The 12336-nt window shown below is 46.3% G+C and overlaps 1 protein-coding gene across 1 annotated transcript in view; it reads left to right on the forward strand.

Moving 5' to 3' along the window:
* The window catches only part of Ccnjl (cyclin J like), a 56882-nt gene that overhangs the window by 20462 nt on the left and 24084 nt on the right, over positions 1–12336 (forward strand). Inside the window, exon 3 of the mRNA XM_028864272.2 lies at positions 6353–6566. Within this exon, the coding sequence (XP_028720105.1) occupies positions 6353–6566 (214 nt within the window). The remainder of the gene's footprint in view (positions 1–6352; positions 6567–12336) is intronic.

Below are 12336 nucleotides of genomic sequence, written 5' to 3' on the forward strand. Positions count from 1 at the left end.
CTTTGAGAGTCCTCTAGCCTTCCAGCAGGCTCCAGGCCTCCAGATAAACCCGCTTATCTGGAGTTTGATTACTCAGCTCCAGGGAAGGGCCATTCTCCATTCTCACTTGGATGGCTGGTGTGTGCCAAATACGTTAAATTTATAGCAACATGACCCCGTATTTCTCAGACAAGGTCGCTGAAAGTCGGAATTCTGTACCCAAGGTTAGTAAATGGTAGAACTCAGCTTCCCAGCCGGAGCTGCGTCCACACGTCTTTTGGCGTGAGGAAGGACGACCATTCTCTTTCTCTCAACATACGTTTTCAGCACTTGCTTGTGCGTCAGCCATTGAATTGGGTGTGGGGCAAACTGTATATATATATATATAGCACCTGGCCTTGGCTGTCTGGAATCTGCTGTTGAGTGGGAAGACACATAAATAAGCAGAATTTGAGCCATGAAGAACAAACATTGGGAATGTAGGTCAGTGGGTAATGGGCTTGCCTAGCCTACCAGATCCCTATCATCACATCAACCAGTTGTGGTTGTACACGCTTGTGATCTGCCATCCCAGCGCTTGAGAGGTGGAAGCAGGAGGATCAGAAGTTCAAGATTACTTCTGGCCACATAGTAGTGAGTTAAGGCCCGTGTGAGCTACATAAAACCACCGCTCCAATGGGGGGGGGGGGGGATAAGCTGCATGTGAGGAGAGGAAGAAAGGAGAATTCCACTTGGAACAATAGAAGTCAGGCAGGCCTCTCAGGAAATGACATTTAAGTTTTTGAGGGTCAGGATGAAGTAGGAAAAACATCTCTAAGAGCTAGCTGTGGCTGCCGGGTCTTGTCAGCCAGTGTCTAGTCTTTTCTAGAAAGCCTTCCTCTTCCCTGCTCCTTGGCATGCACTGTGTACCTTCCTTCAAGTTTCCTCTTCCAGAAGCTGCTCAAGGCAAAAGAGCCTTTCCCCAGGAACCTGTATGAGGACAGATAGGATGCTCCATGGAGTTCTCTTTTCTCAGTTGACTGGGGGGGTGGGGGGGCGGCAGAGATGGGGAAGGTTTGCTTCCTTGAGAAGCCGGGACCTCCTCTATCTGATTGTGTTTTGTGTTTTGTGGCTGAACTGCCCTGATGAGGGTAGCACGGCGCCCGGGCAAAGGTCATTTGGCAAAGGCTGATATGGCAGCTGCAGCTTGCCAGACACCAATGGCCTGAATTTAGAGCCCGGTGCTTAGAGGGAATCCCTGCAGGGTTGTGGGGTCTGCTGGAGGTCGGGAGGGATGCTGGGGAAGATGCAACCCTACACAACGGCTGCCACTGCCTGCCTTGAGCCCAGTACTGGGCTGGTGCAGAGATCTTAGGGAAGACGCCTCAGAGCAGGTAGATTTCGTAGATCATATCCTACCCACCTTCCCAGTCTGCTTTATCTAGGGTTTTCAAGACAGGGTTTCTCCGTGTAACCTTGGCTGTCCTGGAACTCGCTCATGTAGACCAGGCTGGCCTCAAACTCACAGAAATCCACCTGGTTCTGCCTCTCGAGTGCTGGGATTTAAGGAGTGCGCCACCACCGATCGCCCGGCCTGCCTGGCTCTTTTAACCACTAGATGTTACCTCTGCTTTACAGATACTCTGCAGCTTGAGCAACCTTCCCTTGCTGCATCTTCTGAGGCAGATTCTTAGACTTCTTTCAAGACTTGTCTCTCTAGCTGGGTGGTGCACACATTGGTCATTCCAGCGCTCAGGAGGCAGAGACAGGGGAGCGAACATTCCAGACCAGACCAATCTACATAGTGAGTTCCAGCCTAGCAAAACCAAAGAAAAACTTCTGTTTCCTTTTCTGATGTCCCCTGACAACTACTAGACTCCGAGCTGTACCTTGAATATGCTTTCCTTCTTCCATCCCTCAACAGTTATTGGGCATCCAGCTGTTGTATTTACACTAAGGTACTGGGGTTTGGAATCTGCCCTAAAGGAGTTAGAACTCCTGAGGTAGCACAGGAATCCACCAAACAATGTAGACAAAAAGCATGCAACATCAGCAGGCTGTTTCCTTAATTTAAGCTGGGAGTAAAATGTCTTTATGACTTCAAAAATAAAATGTTCATCTGCTCATGGTGGCTCACACTTGTAATCCCAGAAGCTAGTGGCCTAAGGTGGAGTTTGACGTCAGCCTGGGCCGATTTAGCAAGTTTGAGGCCAGCTTGGACTACATTGTAAGAGACTGAAATAAAATATAAAAATAAAAAGAAAACCATGCATAGTGACTCAGACCTGTAATTCCTGCACCCGGGAGGTGGATATGGTAGGAGATCGAGGTCATCCTGGGTTGTGCATTGAATTTGAAGCCGTCTTGGGCTACCCAAGACCTTGTCTCAAAAAACAAACAAGCCATTTACGGGGTAACACAGAGCCATCGGAATTATGAACTCAAAGCAGCTGCCAGTACCTGTGCTGGGTCTGCACAAGAATGGGCCTGTCAGCCAGGCAGCATGGAGGAGAGGTTCAGAGAGCCGTATCCCTTTCTCCCGAATTTGCTACTGTTGCTAAACTCCCTTCCTGGTGGAAGAAGTTGGTCTATCCCTTCCCCTGAGGTCTCAGCCAGAGTCCATCCTGGGGGAACCAAATGAGTTTGTCTTCCTTACAGAGGATAGGAGTTGCTTAAAGGGGTGTGAATGCTCCTCCTCGCTCCCAAAAAAGCCACACCTGGGAAGCCTTGACCCAGCAGAGGTGAGAACTTCCTTCACCAAGACTCCCCGGGCCTGTATACTCTAGCCCCTCCCAGAAGCCATGTGCAGTTTAGACAGGGTTGTATGCAAGCGTGGTAGAGAATGGCTAGATCCTCAGGTGAGGGGCTTGTGACCGGAAGTGGCTATAAACAGTCAACACGACCAGCTGGGATAATCCTTTGCAAGAGGGTACAGCTAAAGGCTCCAAGATAGTGGGCACTTGACTACTGATGCATCGGAGAAGGGGGGATGTCATTGCGCTCAGTTGTGTACCCACTGGTGACCCCGCCAGGCTCTTACGGAGAGTTCCAATCTAGTGCTCACACAGATGGCCCTGGTTAAACTAAATGAGACACACATACACAGCAATATACAATGTTACACACAGGAAAGTGTCAGAATGAAACCCATTATTTTGAAAGTCTTCTGGCCTCTGGTTCTCTTGCCTATTTTTATTTTATTTTTAAGATTTGTTTTTATTGTGTGTGTGTGTGTGTGTGTGTGTGTGTGTGTGTGTGTGTGTGGTGTATGCATATAGGTAGGTGCCTACAGAGGCCAGAAGAAGGTGTCAGATCCCCTGGAGCTGAATTTACATGGATGGCTAGAATCAAACTCAGGTTCTCTGGGAAAAGAGCAAACCCCTTTAATTGCTTAGCTGTCTCTCCAGCATGAAAGTTTAATTTTAAAATCTACCTTGTATTTCTTCTTCTCTGCTGCCTCAGCTTTTGGAATCACATTTAAAAAAACATTGCTTTTTCTAAAGTCATATGTATCTACTTCGTTTCCCTTTAAGAGTTTTTCAGTTTCAAATCCTACAGTTAGGTTTGAATCTGCCTTACTGAATTCAGCTATATCCCTGGAGCCTAAAATAATGCCTAGTATGTGGAAGGTTCGTGATACTTACTGAGTGAAATGAGTGAGTTCATATCTCTAGTAAATGAATCAACAGACACTCCTTTCTAGTCTTAGTCTGCAGCTGGTTGAGTAAAGAGTTAGAGGAGCATGTGCTGGGTCCAGTAGTGAGGCCTTGCCTAGCTTATGCTTGGCTCTGGGTTTGATTCTCAGCACTGTTTGAGAGGTGGGCTGACATAAAATGGGGGTACCACTTTGCTTAATGTTACTAGTACGTCCTCATGATTCCTTGTCTGCCGATTTCCTTCCCATTTTCCTTCAGTTTCTTTTCTCTTCTGTTTCCCTAGTTGACAGGAAGATTTGTATGTGTTGGGCAGCCTTTTGTGAGCACCGTGACTGTGGTGTGACGCCTTGCACAGCCTTGGTGCACTGGGAAGGGGCTTGGACCTGCCTAGGCTCAGTGTGCCGGGCTCTGCTGACTCCCCATGGGAGACCTTAATTTGGGGGATGTGGGGATGTGAGGTGGCTTGGGAGAGAGGGCTGAGGGGTGGGAGGAGGGAAGAGGGGGGATCTGTGGGTGGTATGTGAAGTGAGTAGAAAATTTACTAATAAAGAAAAATAAAAAATAATAAAAAAAAAGATTTGTATGTATGTGAGAGATAGAAAGTATACATGCTACATTCAGCCACATGTGAGAGCTGAACTAGCCCAGAATGCCACAGGTCCAGGCCAGAGGACCAACGGGGACTGTTTGGGTTGTGAGCAAAACAGTCTCAGTGGTTTCAGCAACCAGATGATGGTGATGTTCCCGATCCAGTGAGACACATTATGGACAGCCCAGCAGCTTGTGCCAGCGTCCAGCATTCCTTAGTTCTGTGCCTGCAGCCTTTGGGCTGTACAGGCTGATGTATGACCTCTGCCTCATCCTCTCCTGGGCTTCCATCTGCCCATTCTCTTCCTCCACTTAGCGCTCCTAACACCAGAGTTTCTACCAGGAAAGTCGCACTAAAGCCAAGAGCATGGAGATGTTTCCTAAACAGATATATCTAACCTACCCTGATTAAAAGGTATATGAGAAAAAATTATTGTAAAAATCTTTGTTGGAGCAGGCTGTGGTGGTGCACAGCTGTAATCCCAGTCCTTGGAAGGCTGAGACAGGAGGATGACTAGTTCCAGACCTGACTGAGCTACATAGTCCTTTATTTGGGGTGAGTGAGTGGGAAAACGAAAGTGGGAAGCTAGAGAGATGACTCAGCAGTTAAAAGCACTTTCAACTCTTTCAGAGAACCCAGGTTCAGTTCCCAGCAGCTCACAAGAATCTAATCCAGGGGATCTGATGCCCTCTTCGGGCCTCCTAGAGCACCAGGAATGTATGCAGACACACACACACACACACACACACACACACACACACACACACACACACCACATATACATGTATATTGGTGAAATTATTAAGGCCACTCCACATAGTTAAAAGGGAGGTTTATTAGTGGCATAACTTACAAATGAAGGGATAGGTAGGTCACAGGGTCTGGGAAAGGTGTGTCGCAGTCCCCGGCGGTGTTCTCTGGAGAACTCTGCTCGGTCAACCTCCACCATCCCAGGGTCCAGGAACAGAGAGAGCGCAGCACATCTGGATCTCGGGTCTTCAGGGTCCTCTCTTGGCCCCGCCTTGTAGGCATGACAGTTACCGAAGCCTCAATGAGGGTTGGAACTTCCAGACCAAAGCTGGAATGGCTACCCACTACACATGTAGGCAAATACTCATACACATAAAATAAAAATAATTTTAAAAAGAAGGTTTGATGGCTTACATCTGAAGTCCAGTGTTTGGGAAGCTGAGACAGGGCTTGATTTCAAAACAGACCATGTTGCATAGTACATTCTAGCTAGCCTGAGCCGTGGAGTGAGACCCTGTCTCAAATGAAAACACATGCTTGATTTAATGCTTCTTTCCCTGGTTTTCCTTGTGTTCAGCACATAAATTCAGAAAACATGGCAGTGTAGAAATTACAAAGTAGATGATACCATGAGAGAGGAGAATGATAGTATTCAGAGCCTGTAGTGGGAAACTGTGTAAGGGTGGAGACAGAAGGCAAAATGTCCACCATGAGTGGTCACAGTGGACAGGACTTGCTAGTTCCTTGAACTATTCTTTCAAATCTATTTGTTTGTTTACTGAGGCATGTCCTTGCTGTTGCCTTGGCTATCTAGAACTCACAGTGTAGAACAGGCTGGCCCCAAACTTTCAGCCATCCTCCTGCCTCTGCCTCCTGGGAACTGGGATTACAGTCATGTCCAACAGCACCTTTTAGTTTAGTCTTGTTTTTATTTTTTTTCCCAAACAGGGGAAACAACCACTCACAATCCTATACACAGAGGGAATTATCAGAGAACCAGAGAGGTTTCTGTGTGCTAGACATCCGGCACACATTCTCATTAAACCTCGGCTACTGAAGAAGAAAAAAGGGAGATAAGTGACTTGACTGCTCGTTAGAATCATAATTTGGATGTGGGTCTCTGCCTGGAAGACACCATTCTTTCGTGGCTTTAAGTATTGGCACAGCACCTTTCTTCGGGAAATGCCTGGCTTCCTCTGTCATCATGATGGGACTCGTGGGCCTGTGCTTAGGGAGGGTGGATGGGAACTGGTCTAGAGTTTCTAGAACAAAAGCACCACCACCTGAGGTTTGAAACAAATGAGCGGGACATAGAGGGAATCGCTGCCCACCCCTGCCAATCCACAGGCAGGCCCTGGGCCTCAGTGTCCTTGACCCTTTTCTGTTCACTTTCCTCCAGGAACTGAAGCTGCCTACCTTCCGCGCCCACTCCCCGCTCCTGAAGAGCCGTCGGTTCTTTGTAGACATTCTGACCCTGCTGAGCAGACACTGCCATCTGTGCCCCTCAGCCCGGCACCTGGCCATCTACCTGCTGGACCACTTCATGGACCAATACAACATCACCACCTCCAAGCAGCTGTATACTGTGGCCGTCTCCTGCCTCCTGCTGGCAAGTAAGTAGAAACTTACCTGTGGCCAGCTGAGTTGCAGCTGAACCACTACTTATTTCCATACACTTTCCATGGCCTCCGTGTTCATCCTTTGCTGGATGGGAACTGTCTTAATAACTGCCAATATTTTTGCACCTATAATATACCAGAGAAACTAATAAGTGTAGGTGGGGTTATCTGTCCTGCCAGCCAGCTTCCAAATACCCACACAGAGACTTATGAATTATAAATGCTCAGCCAATAGCGTAGGCTTGTTGCTAACTAGCTCTTACAACTTAAATTAACCCATATTTCTTATCTGCATTCTACCATATGGCGGTACCTTTTTCAGCACAGCATGTTCATCTCCTGCTTCCTCTGCATCTGACTGGTGACTCTGCCCCCTTCTTCCCAGCATTCTCTCAGTCTGGTTCTCCCGCCTAACCTCTTTCTGCCTAGCTCTTGGCCATTTGGCTCTCTATTAAACCAATGAGAGCAAAACACCTTCACAGTATACAAAAGGATTATTCCCATAGCAAATAAGGATATTCACAGTTGAATCTTGATGAATCTACATAGTGGCTTTAGAAAACAGTCTTGGTAACTGGTGTGATCAAGGCACAGAGAAGCTTAGAAACTTGTTTTGGGTTGCCCAGCTAGTGTATGACAGACAGTATTTGAAACCATAGCTGCTTGATGCCAGGCCTGTGTCCTTGACCTCGTGTCTCCTGCTTCTTTCCATGAGGACTCTGCATGGGCCCCAGCACTCACTGTGTTTAGAGGTGTCCAGAGGCAGAACTGCTTGATTTGGATCCATGATGTAGCCACCAGGCCTGAGCACATTCCTTGTAGGGCCTACACCTTCCAAAGAGGCCTCACTGAAAACAGTCCATCTCTAGCCATCGTTCCTTCTTAGTGAGGATTGCTCTATCACTGTACTGTAGCTTGGGTGAGCTCCTGACCACAGAGGTCTGCTATGTCATCTTGCTACTTAAAAATCACTCTAGGACAGATAGACCAAGAGCCTCAGTATAATGGCCAGATCTCAGGCTCTTTCTCCTCTGGATTCATGTCTTCTTTCCTCATCACTCCCTGGATGGCAGGCACACTGGTGAAGCTCTGTCCCATCACAGACCTCTTCCTTCATTGCTTCTTGCTGCATTTGTGAACTTGGGCTACCCACCGCTATTGGAAACCGCCCCCTGTTGCATGAATTCTAAATGGCCTTGTAATAAAAACCTGGAGCCAGATATCAGGGTGAAAGGTGAAAGGTCAGAGAAGCAGAGCAAGCCACAGCCACCACCTTAGCTCGCCAACTCATAGCCTGAAAGAGCTAAAGTTCCTGTCTCCTCCCACCTTATATTCCTTTCTCTGCCCAGCCATATTACTTCCTTTTTCAACCTTCTAGTGCTGGGATTAAAGACATGCCACCACTGCCTGGCTCTGTTTCTCTTTTAGACTGGATTAATCTCATGTAGCCCACTGTGGCCTTGAACTCACAGAAATCCAGGTGGATCTCTGCCTCTGCCTCACAAGTGCTAGGATTAAAGGTGTGTGCCACCACTGCCTGATCTCTGTGGCTAACTCTGTGGCTGGCTCTGTCCTCTGATCTTCAGGCAAGCTTTATTTCCTATATTACAAACAATATATCACCATGTTTCCCCTTTTTTTGTCTAAAATAATAAAAGGTTATAACTAATATAAGAAAAACTGGGCTGGAGAGATGGCTCAGAGGTTAAGAGCATTGACTGCTCTTCCAGAGGTCCTGAGTTCAATTCCCAGCACCCACATGGTGGCTCACAACCATCTGTAATGAGATCTGGCACCCTCTTCTATATACATAATAAATAAATAAATCTTAAAAAAAAACAAATAAGTAAATAAATAAATAAATTTAAAAAGAAAAACTATATACAGTAAATACAATAACTACATATATATAGTCAAGAACTACATTAACAATGTCCAGTCCATAAACATTTGACAAATTGAGAGAAAATACTCCATTATGTATCCTATTTTGGTGAGTCCAAAATGTTGTACCTAATTCATTTTCTATCCTAACTTGTATTACCAACCCAAAACTATCTTTTGATGTCTTTCAAACTTATACATTTTACAACTCTTTAGTGAGTTTCTTTTCTGAATTTGTTAACTAGGAAAACTATAACTATCAACCCCATCAGAGACCTGAGAAGGAAATAATATTAACTGAATAAGCAGGAAGTACAAGCAATCGACTTCCAAAAAAATGTGAGAAATGACAGAAACAGCTGGCTGCCTGGACAGTCACCCAAGGTTCCTCTGCAATGTTGGTACATTCATCTTTGGCTTACAGGCCTAACATATCTGACAGACTTTTCTGTGAAGCAGGATATTCTGATGGGCTGTCCTATCTTGTCTTGGAAAGGTTCAGCAGTCCTTTCTTTTGTGTCCTGCTTGTTCATTTGGACAGCATACTGTTAGCAGTTGAGGCAAGGGCATTTTCTTGCCCAGTGACTATCTTTTGCTACAAAGAACTCCATATGGAGTTTCTTTGATGCCCATCATCTTCTCTGAAGTAGATTGGTGCTGCCAGGAGCAGACATGTCTCATAGTCATTAAAAAAAAAAAAAAAAAAAAAAACCTATGTTATTAAAACATCTTAAATGCTATATTTTGCAGATCTCTTAAGTGTTTGAAGATGACCTGTCTATCTAAAATATATCTCTGTTTGACCTTGAAAACATACCTAATATGATGACAGGATCTTGCTATGTAACCCTAGTGAGTCTGGAAGACCCTGTATAGATCAGACTGCCCCCAAACTTTGTGATCCTCCTCAGTGTTGAGATTATAGGCATATGCAACACTGCCTGGCAGGAGAGTGGCTTTCAAATTTCCCAAACTCTGTCTTATTTTCCCCTAGGACCTCCACCCTATTGTAAGTTGTCTCTAATCTGGACCAGCTAGAATTTGCAAGTTATCAGTGGGAGCTAATTTTGTTCAGAGCCCAGCCTTTTGTAGCATCTTATCATCTCAGGAAGAGATGCAGAGGCCTGTGAGACGTCTCCATCAGAGAGGGGCAACACAGGCATCGTGTTTCGGGCACACCATGGCCTTTGGCCTGCTGCTTCTGTGATCTGTGGACTGCATCGAGGCCTGCTGGGGCCAGGAGACTTAGATTTCCTTGGGGCCATGGAGTTCTCCCCCAGCGTCTGTCTGGGGAGCCTAGATGTAAGGCTCACACTGGAGACTTCATTGTGCTGCTGTTGCCATGGTGGAGGAAGAGGGCCTTCCAGATGGAGAGGCAGACGCCACCCCCGCTTCCCCCCCCACACATGTTGATGGGCCTCAGCCAGCCTGGGGAGACAGAAATGGAGTTTTCAGAACACCTGCCATATGTTCCAGGGCTCAGGGAAAGAAAAGTTCCTGTGACAGCCTGAAATCCTATTCACTCCTCCCCTCTTTCCTGGACTCACTGTGAGCCACAGGGGTAGGTAGGGTGGGTCACCTTGCTTAGGGGAGCTTGGAGTTCTGCTGATTCAGTGTCAAATTACTCTGAGATAAGAAAACCTGGCCTCCCTGTCCCCACCTGTGAATTCAAAGGGTTTTGCTTTTTTTTTTAAAGAGTGTGTGTGTGTGTGTGTGTGTGTGTGTGTGTGTGTGTGTGTGTGTGTACATGAGTACAGGTGTCCATGGAGGTTAGAGGATTGGATCTCCTTGACACCTGTGTTGCAGGTGATTGTAAGCTACCGAATGTGGCCCAACTGCTGGAGTCTTTTGCAAGAGCAAACACACTCTTAATCGCTGAGCCATCTTTCCAGCCCCAGGTCCTCAGGATTTTATGAGTAGGTGTATACGTGTGGTGTGTGTGTGTGTGTGTGTGTGTGTGTGTGTGTGTGTGTATGTGTATGCGCACACGCACATTCATGCAGCTGTATATGGAGACCAGAGCTTGACTTCAGGTGTCTTCCTCAGCTGATTTCTAGTTTATTTCTTGAGATGGCGTCTCTCACCAAACCAGGAGCTTGCCAATTTGACTAGGCTGGCTGACCAGCAAGCCCCAGGGATCCTCTTGTTCCCACCTCCACAGCACTGGTTTACAGGCACATGCAGCCACGTGCAGCATTGTACAAGGGTGCCAGGAATCCAACCTTGGTACTCTTTACTGGCAGAGTCATCTCCCCAACTCCAAAATCTGAGGTTTATAAAGCTGTTTCCAGATTAGGGCTTTTGCATAGATGGAACTTCTCTTCCTGCCTAGGGTCCTGAGGCTCTCATCAAAGAAGTAGAACTTGAGGTGATCAGGCAGCCAACTTATGGCAAAGTGGCCCCTTCGTCTCCATGACTAATTTGTCTTCCACCTCCACACAGGATAGGCTCATAATATAAATATGATACGGGGTTTGGGTAGAGTTTGGTGGTGGAGAATTTGCCTAGCATGTGCAAAGCCCTAGCTAGTGTCTACCCCCAGCAAAAAGACAAAAAATCCAAAACAATAAACATCATGGTGACACACATCTTTAATCCCAGCACTGGGGACGTAGAGACAGAGGCAGGCAGATCTCTGTGAGTTCAAGGCCAGCTTGATCTACAGAGTGAGTTCTAAGTCAGCCGGGGCTACATAGTGAGACCCTATCTCAATAACAAAAACAAAATACTACAGAGTAGGGTCATCTTCCTCTTTATCTTTCATCTTTCCCATCCTCCATCCCCCAACTGTCTTTTTTGGTGTTCTTGTTACTTAATTAAAAGGATTATTTGACAACATGGAAACTTCCAAACGTCAGGTGAGTTACTCCAGCACATCCTAATAACCATTACAAGAGGCCCATTTCATTCTGTCCTGGTCTCTTTCCATAGGCCCACGTCAGGGTCCACCCAACCAGCATGTGTGGGCATGATGTCATATGCCTGTGATTTTAGGTTCAGAGAGGCTTTGTCACTTACCCCAAAGTCACACAGCTTGTTTTTTTAGTTCGTTTTATGCTTAAGGTAAAATTCATAATATAATATAAATTTCAGCAGTTTAATAGCTTTTAAAGAGTACAGTTCAGTGGCATGTAGTACGTCCATGCCATATAGTGTGCAACTGCTACTCTGTCTAGCTCTAGAACAGTTTTTGTCCCTTTAAAAGTAATCCCAGCCAGGTGATGGTGGTGCACACCTTTAATCGCAGCACTCAAGAGGCAGAGGCAGGAGGATTTCTTGAGTTGGAGGCCACCCTGGTCTACAGAGTGAGTTCCAGGACAGCCAAGGTATACAGAGAAACCCTACTCAAAAAAAAACTAAACAAAGAAAAAAGAAAAAATATCTTTGTGAGCATAGCAACTCAAGCCTGAAATCACAAGTAATCTGGAGGGTTAGGCAGATTCAAAGCTGGTCTGGGCTACAAGTGAGTTCAAGACCAGCCTGAGTGACTTAGTGAAACCCTGTCTCACAAAAAAAGAAAAAAGATAAAAAAGAGGGCTGAGGGTGTAGCTCAGTGATGAAGCATGAGTCCTGATAGGCATTTGCTGTTCCTTTCCTCCCCGGCCTTGGCAGCCACTAACTGGCCTTCTAGCCAGTATGACTTGTATGTTCTGGCTTCTCATGTAGAAAGGATTGTACAGAACGTGAGCAGTGTTTTCTGTGTCCATGGTAGAGCACGTATCAGCTCTTCCGCTGACTCGAGTCCATTGTGGATGACTCAGTCCCTTTATCCAACCCTCTGCTTGCAGATTATTGGGTGGTTGTCACTTTTATGCTTCTGCTGTGAACATTCAGGTGTGGGTCTCAGTCGAACCCCTTTTCCAGATCTGTGTTAAGTCTG

The sequence above is a fragment of the Peromyscus leucopus genome, chromosome 8b (assembly GCF_004664715.2).
Source record: "Peromyscus leucopus breed LL Stock chromosome 8b, UCI_PerLeu_2.1, whole genome shotgun sequence".
NCBI lineage: Eukaryota > Metazoa > Chordata > Mammalia > Rodentia > Cricetidae > Peromyscus > Peromyscus leucopus.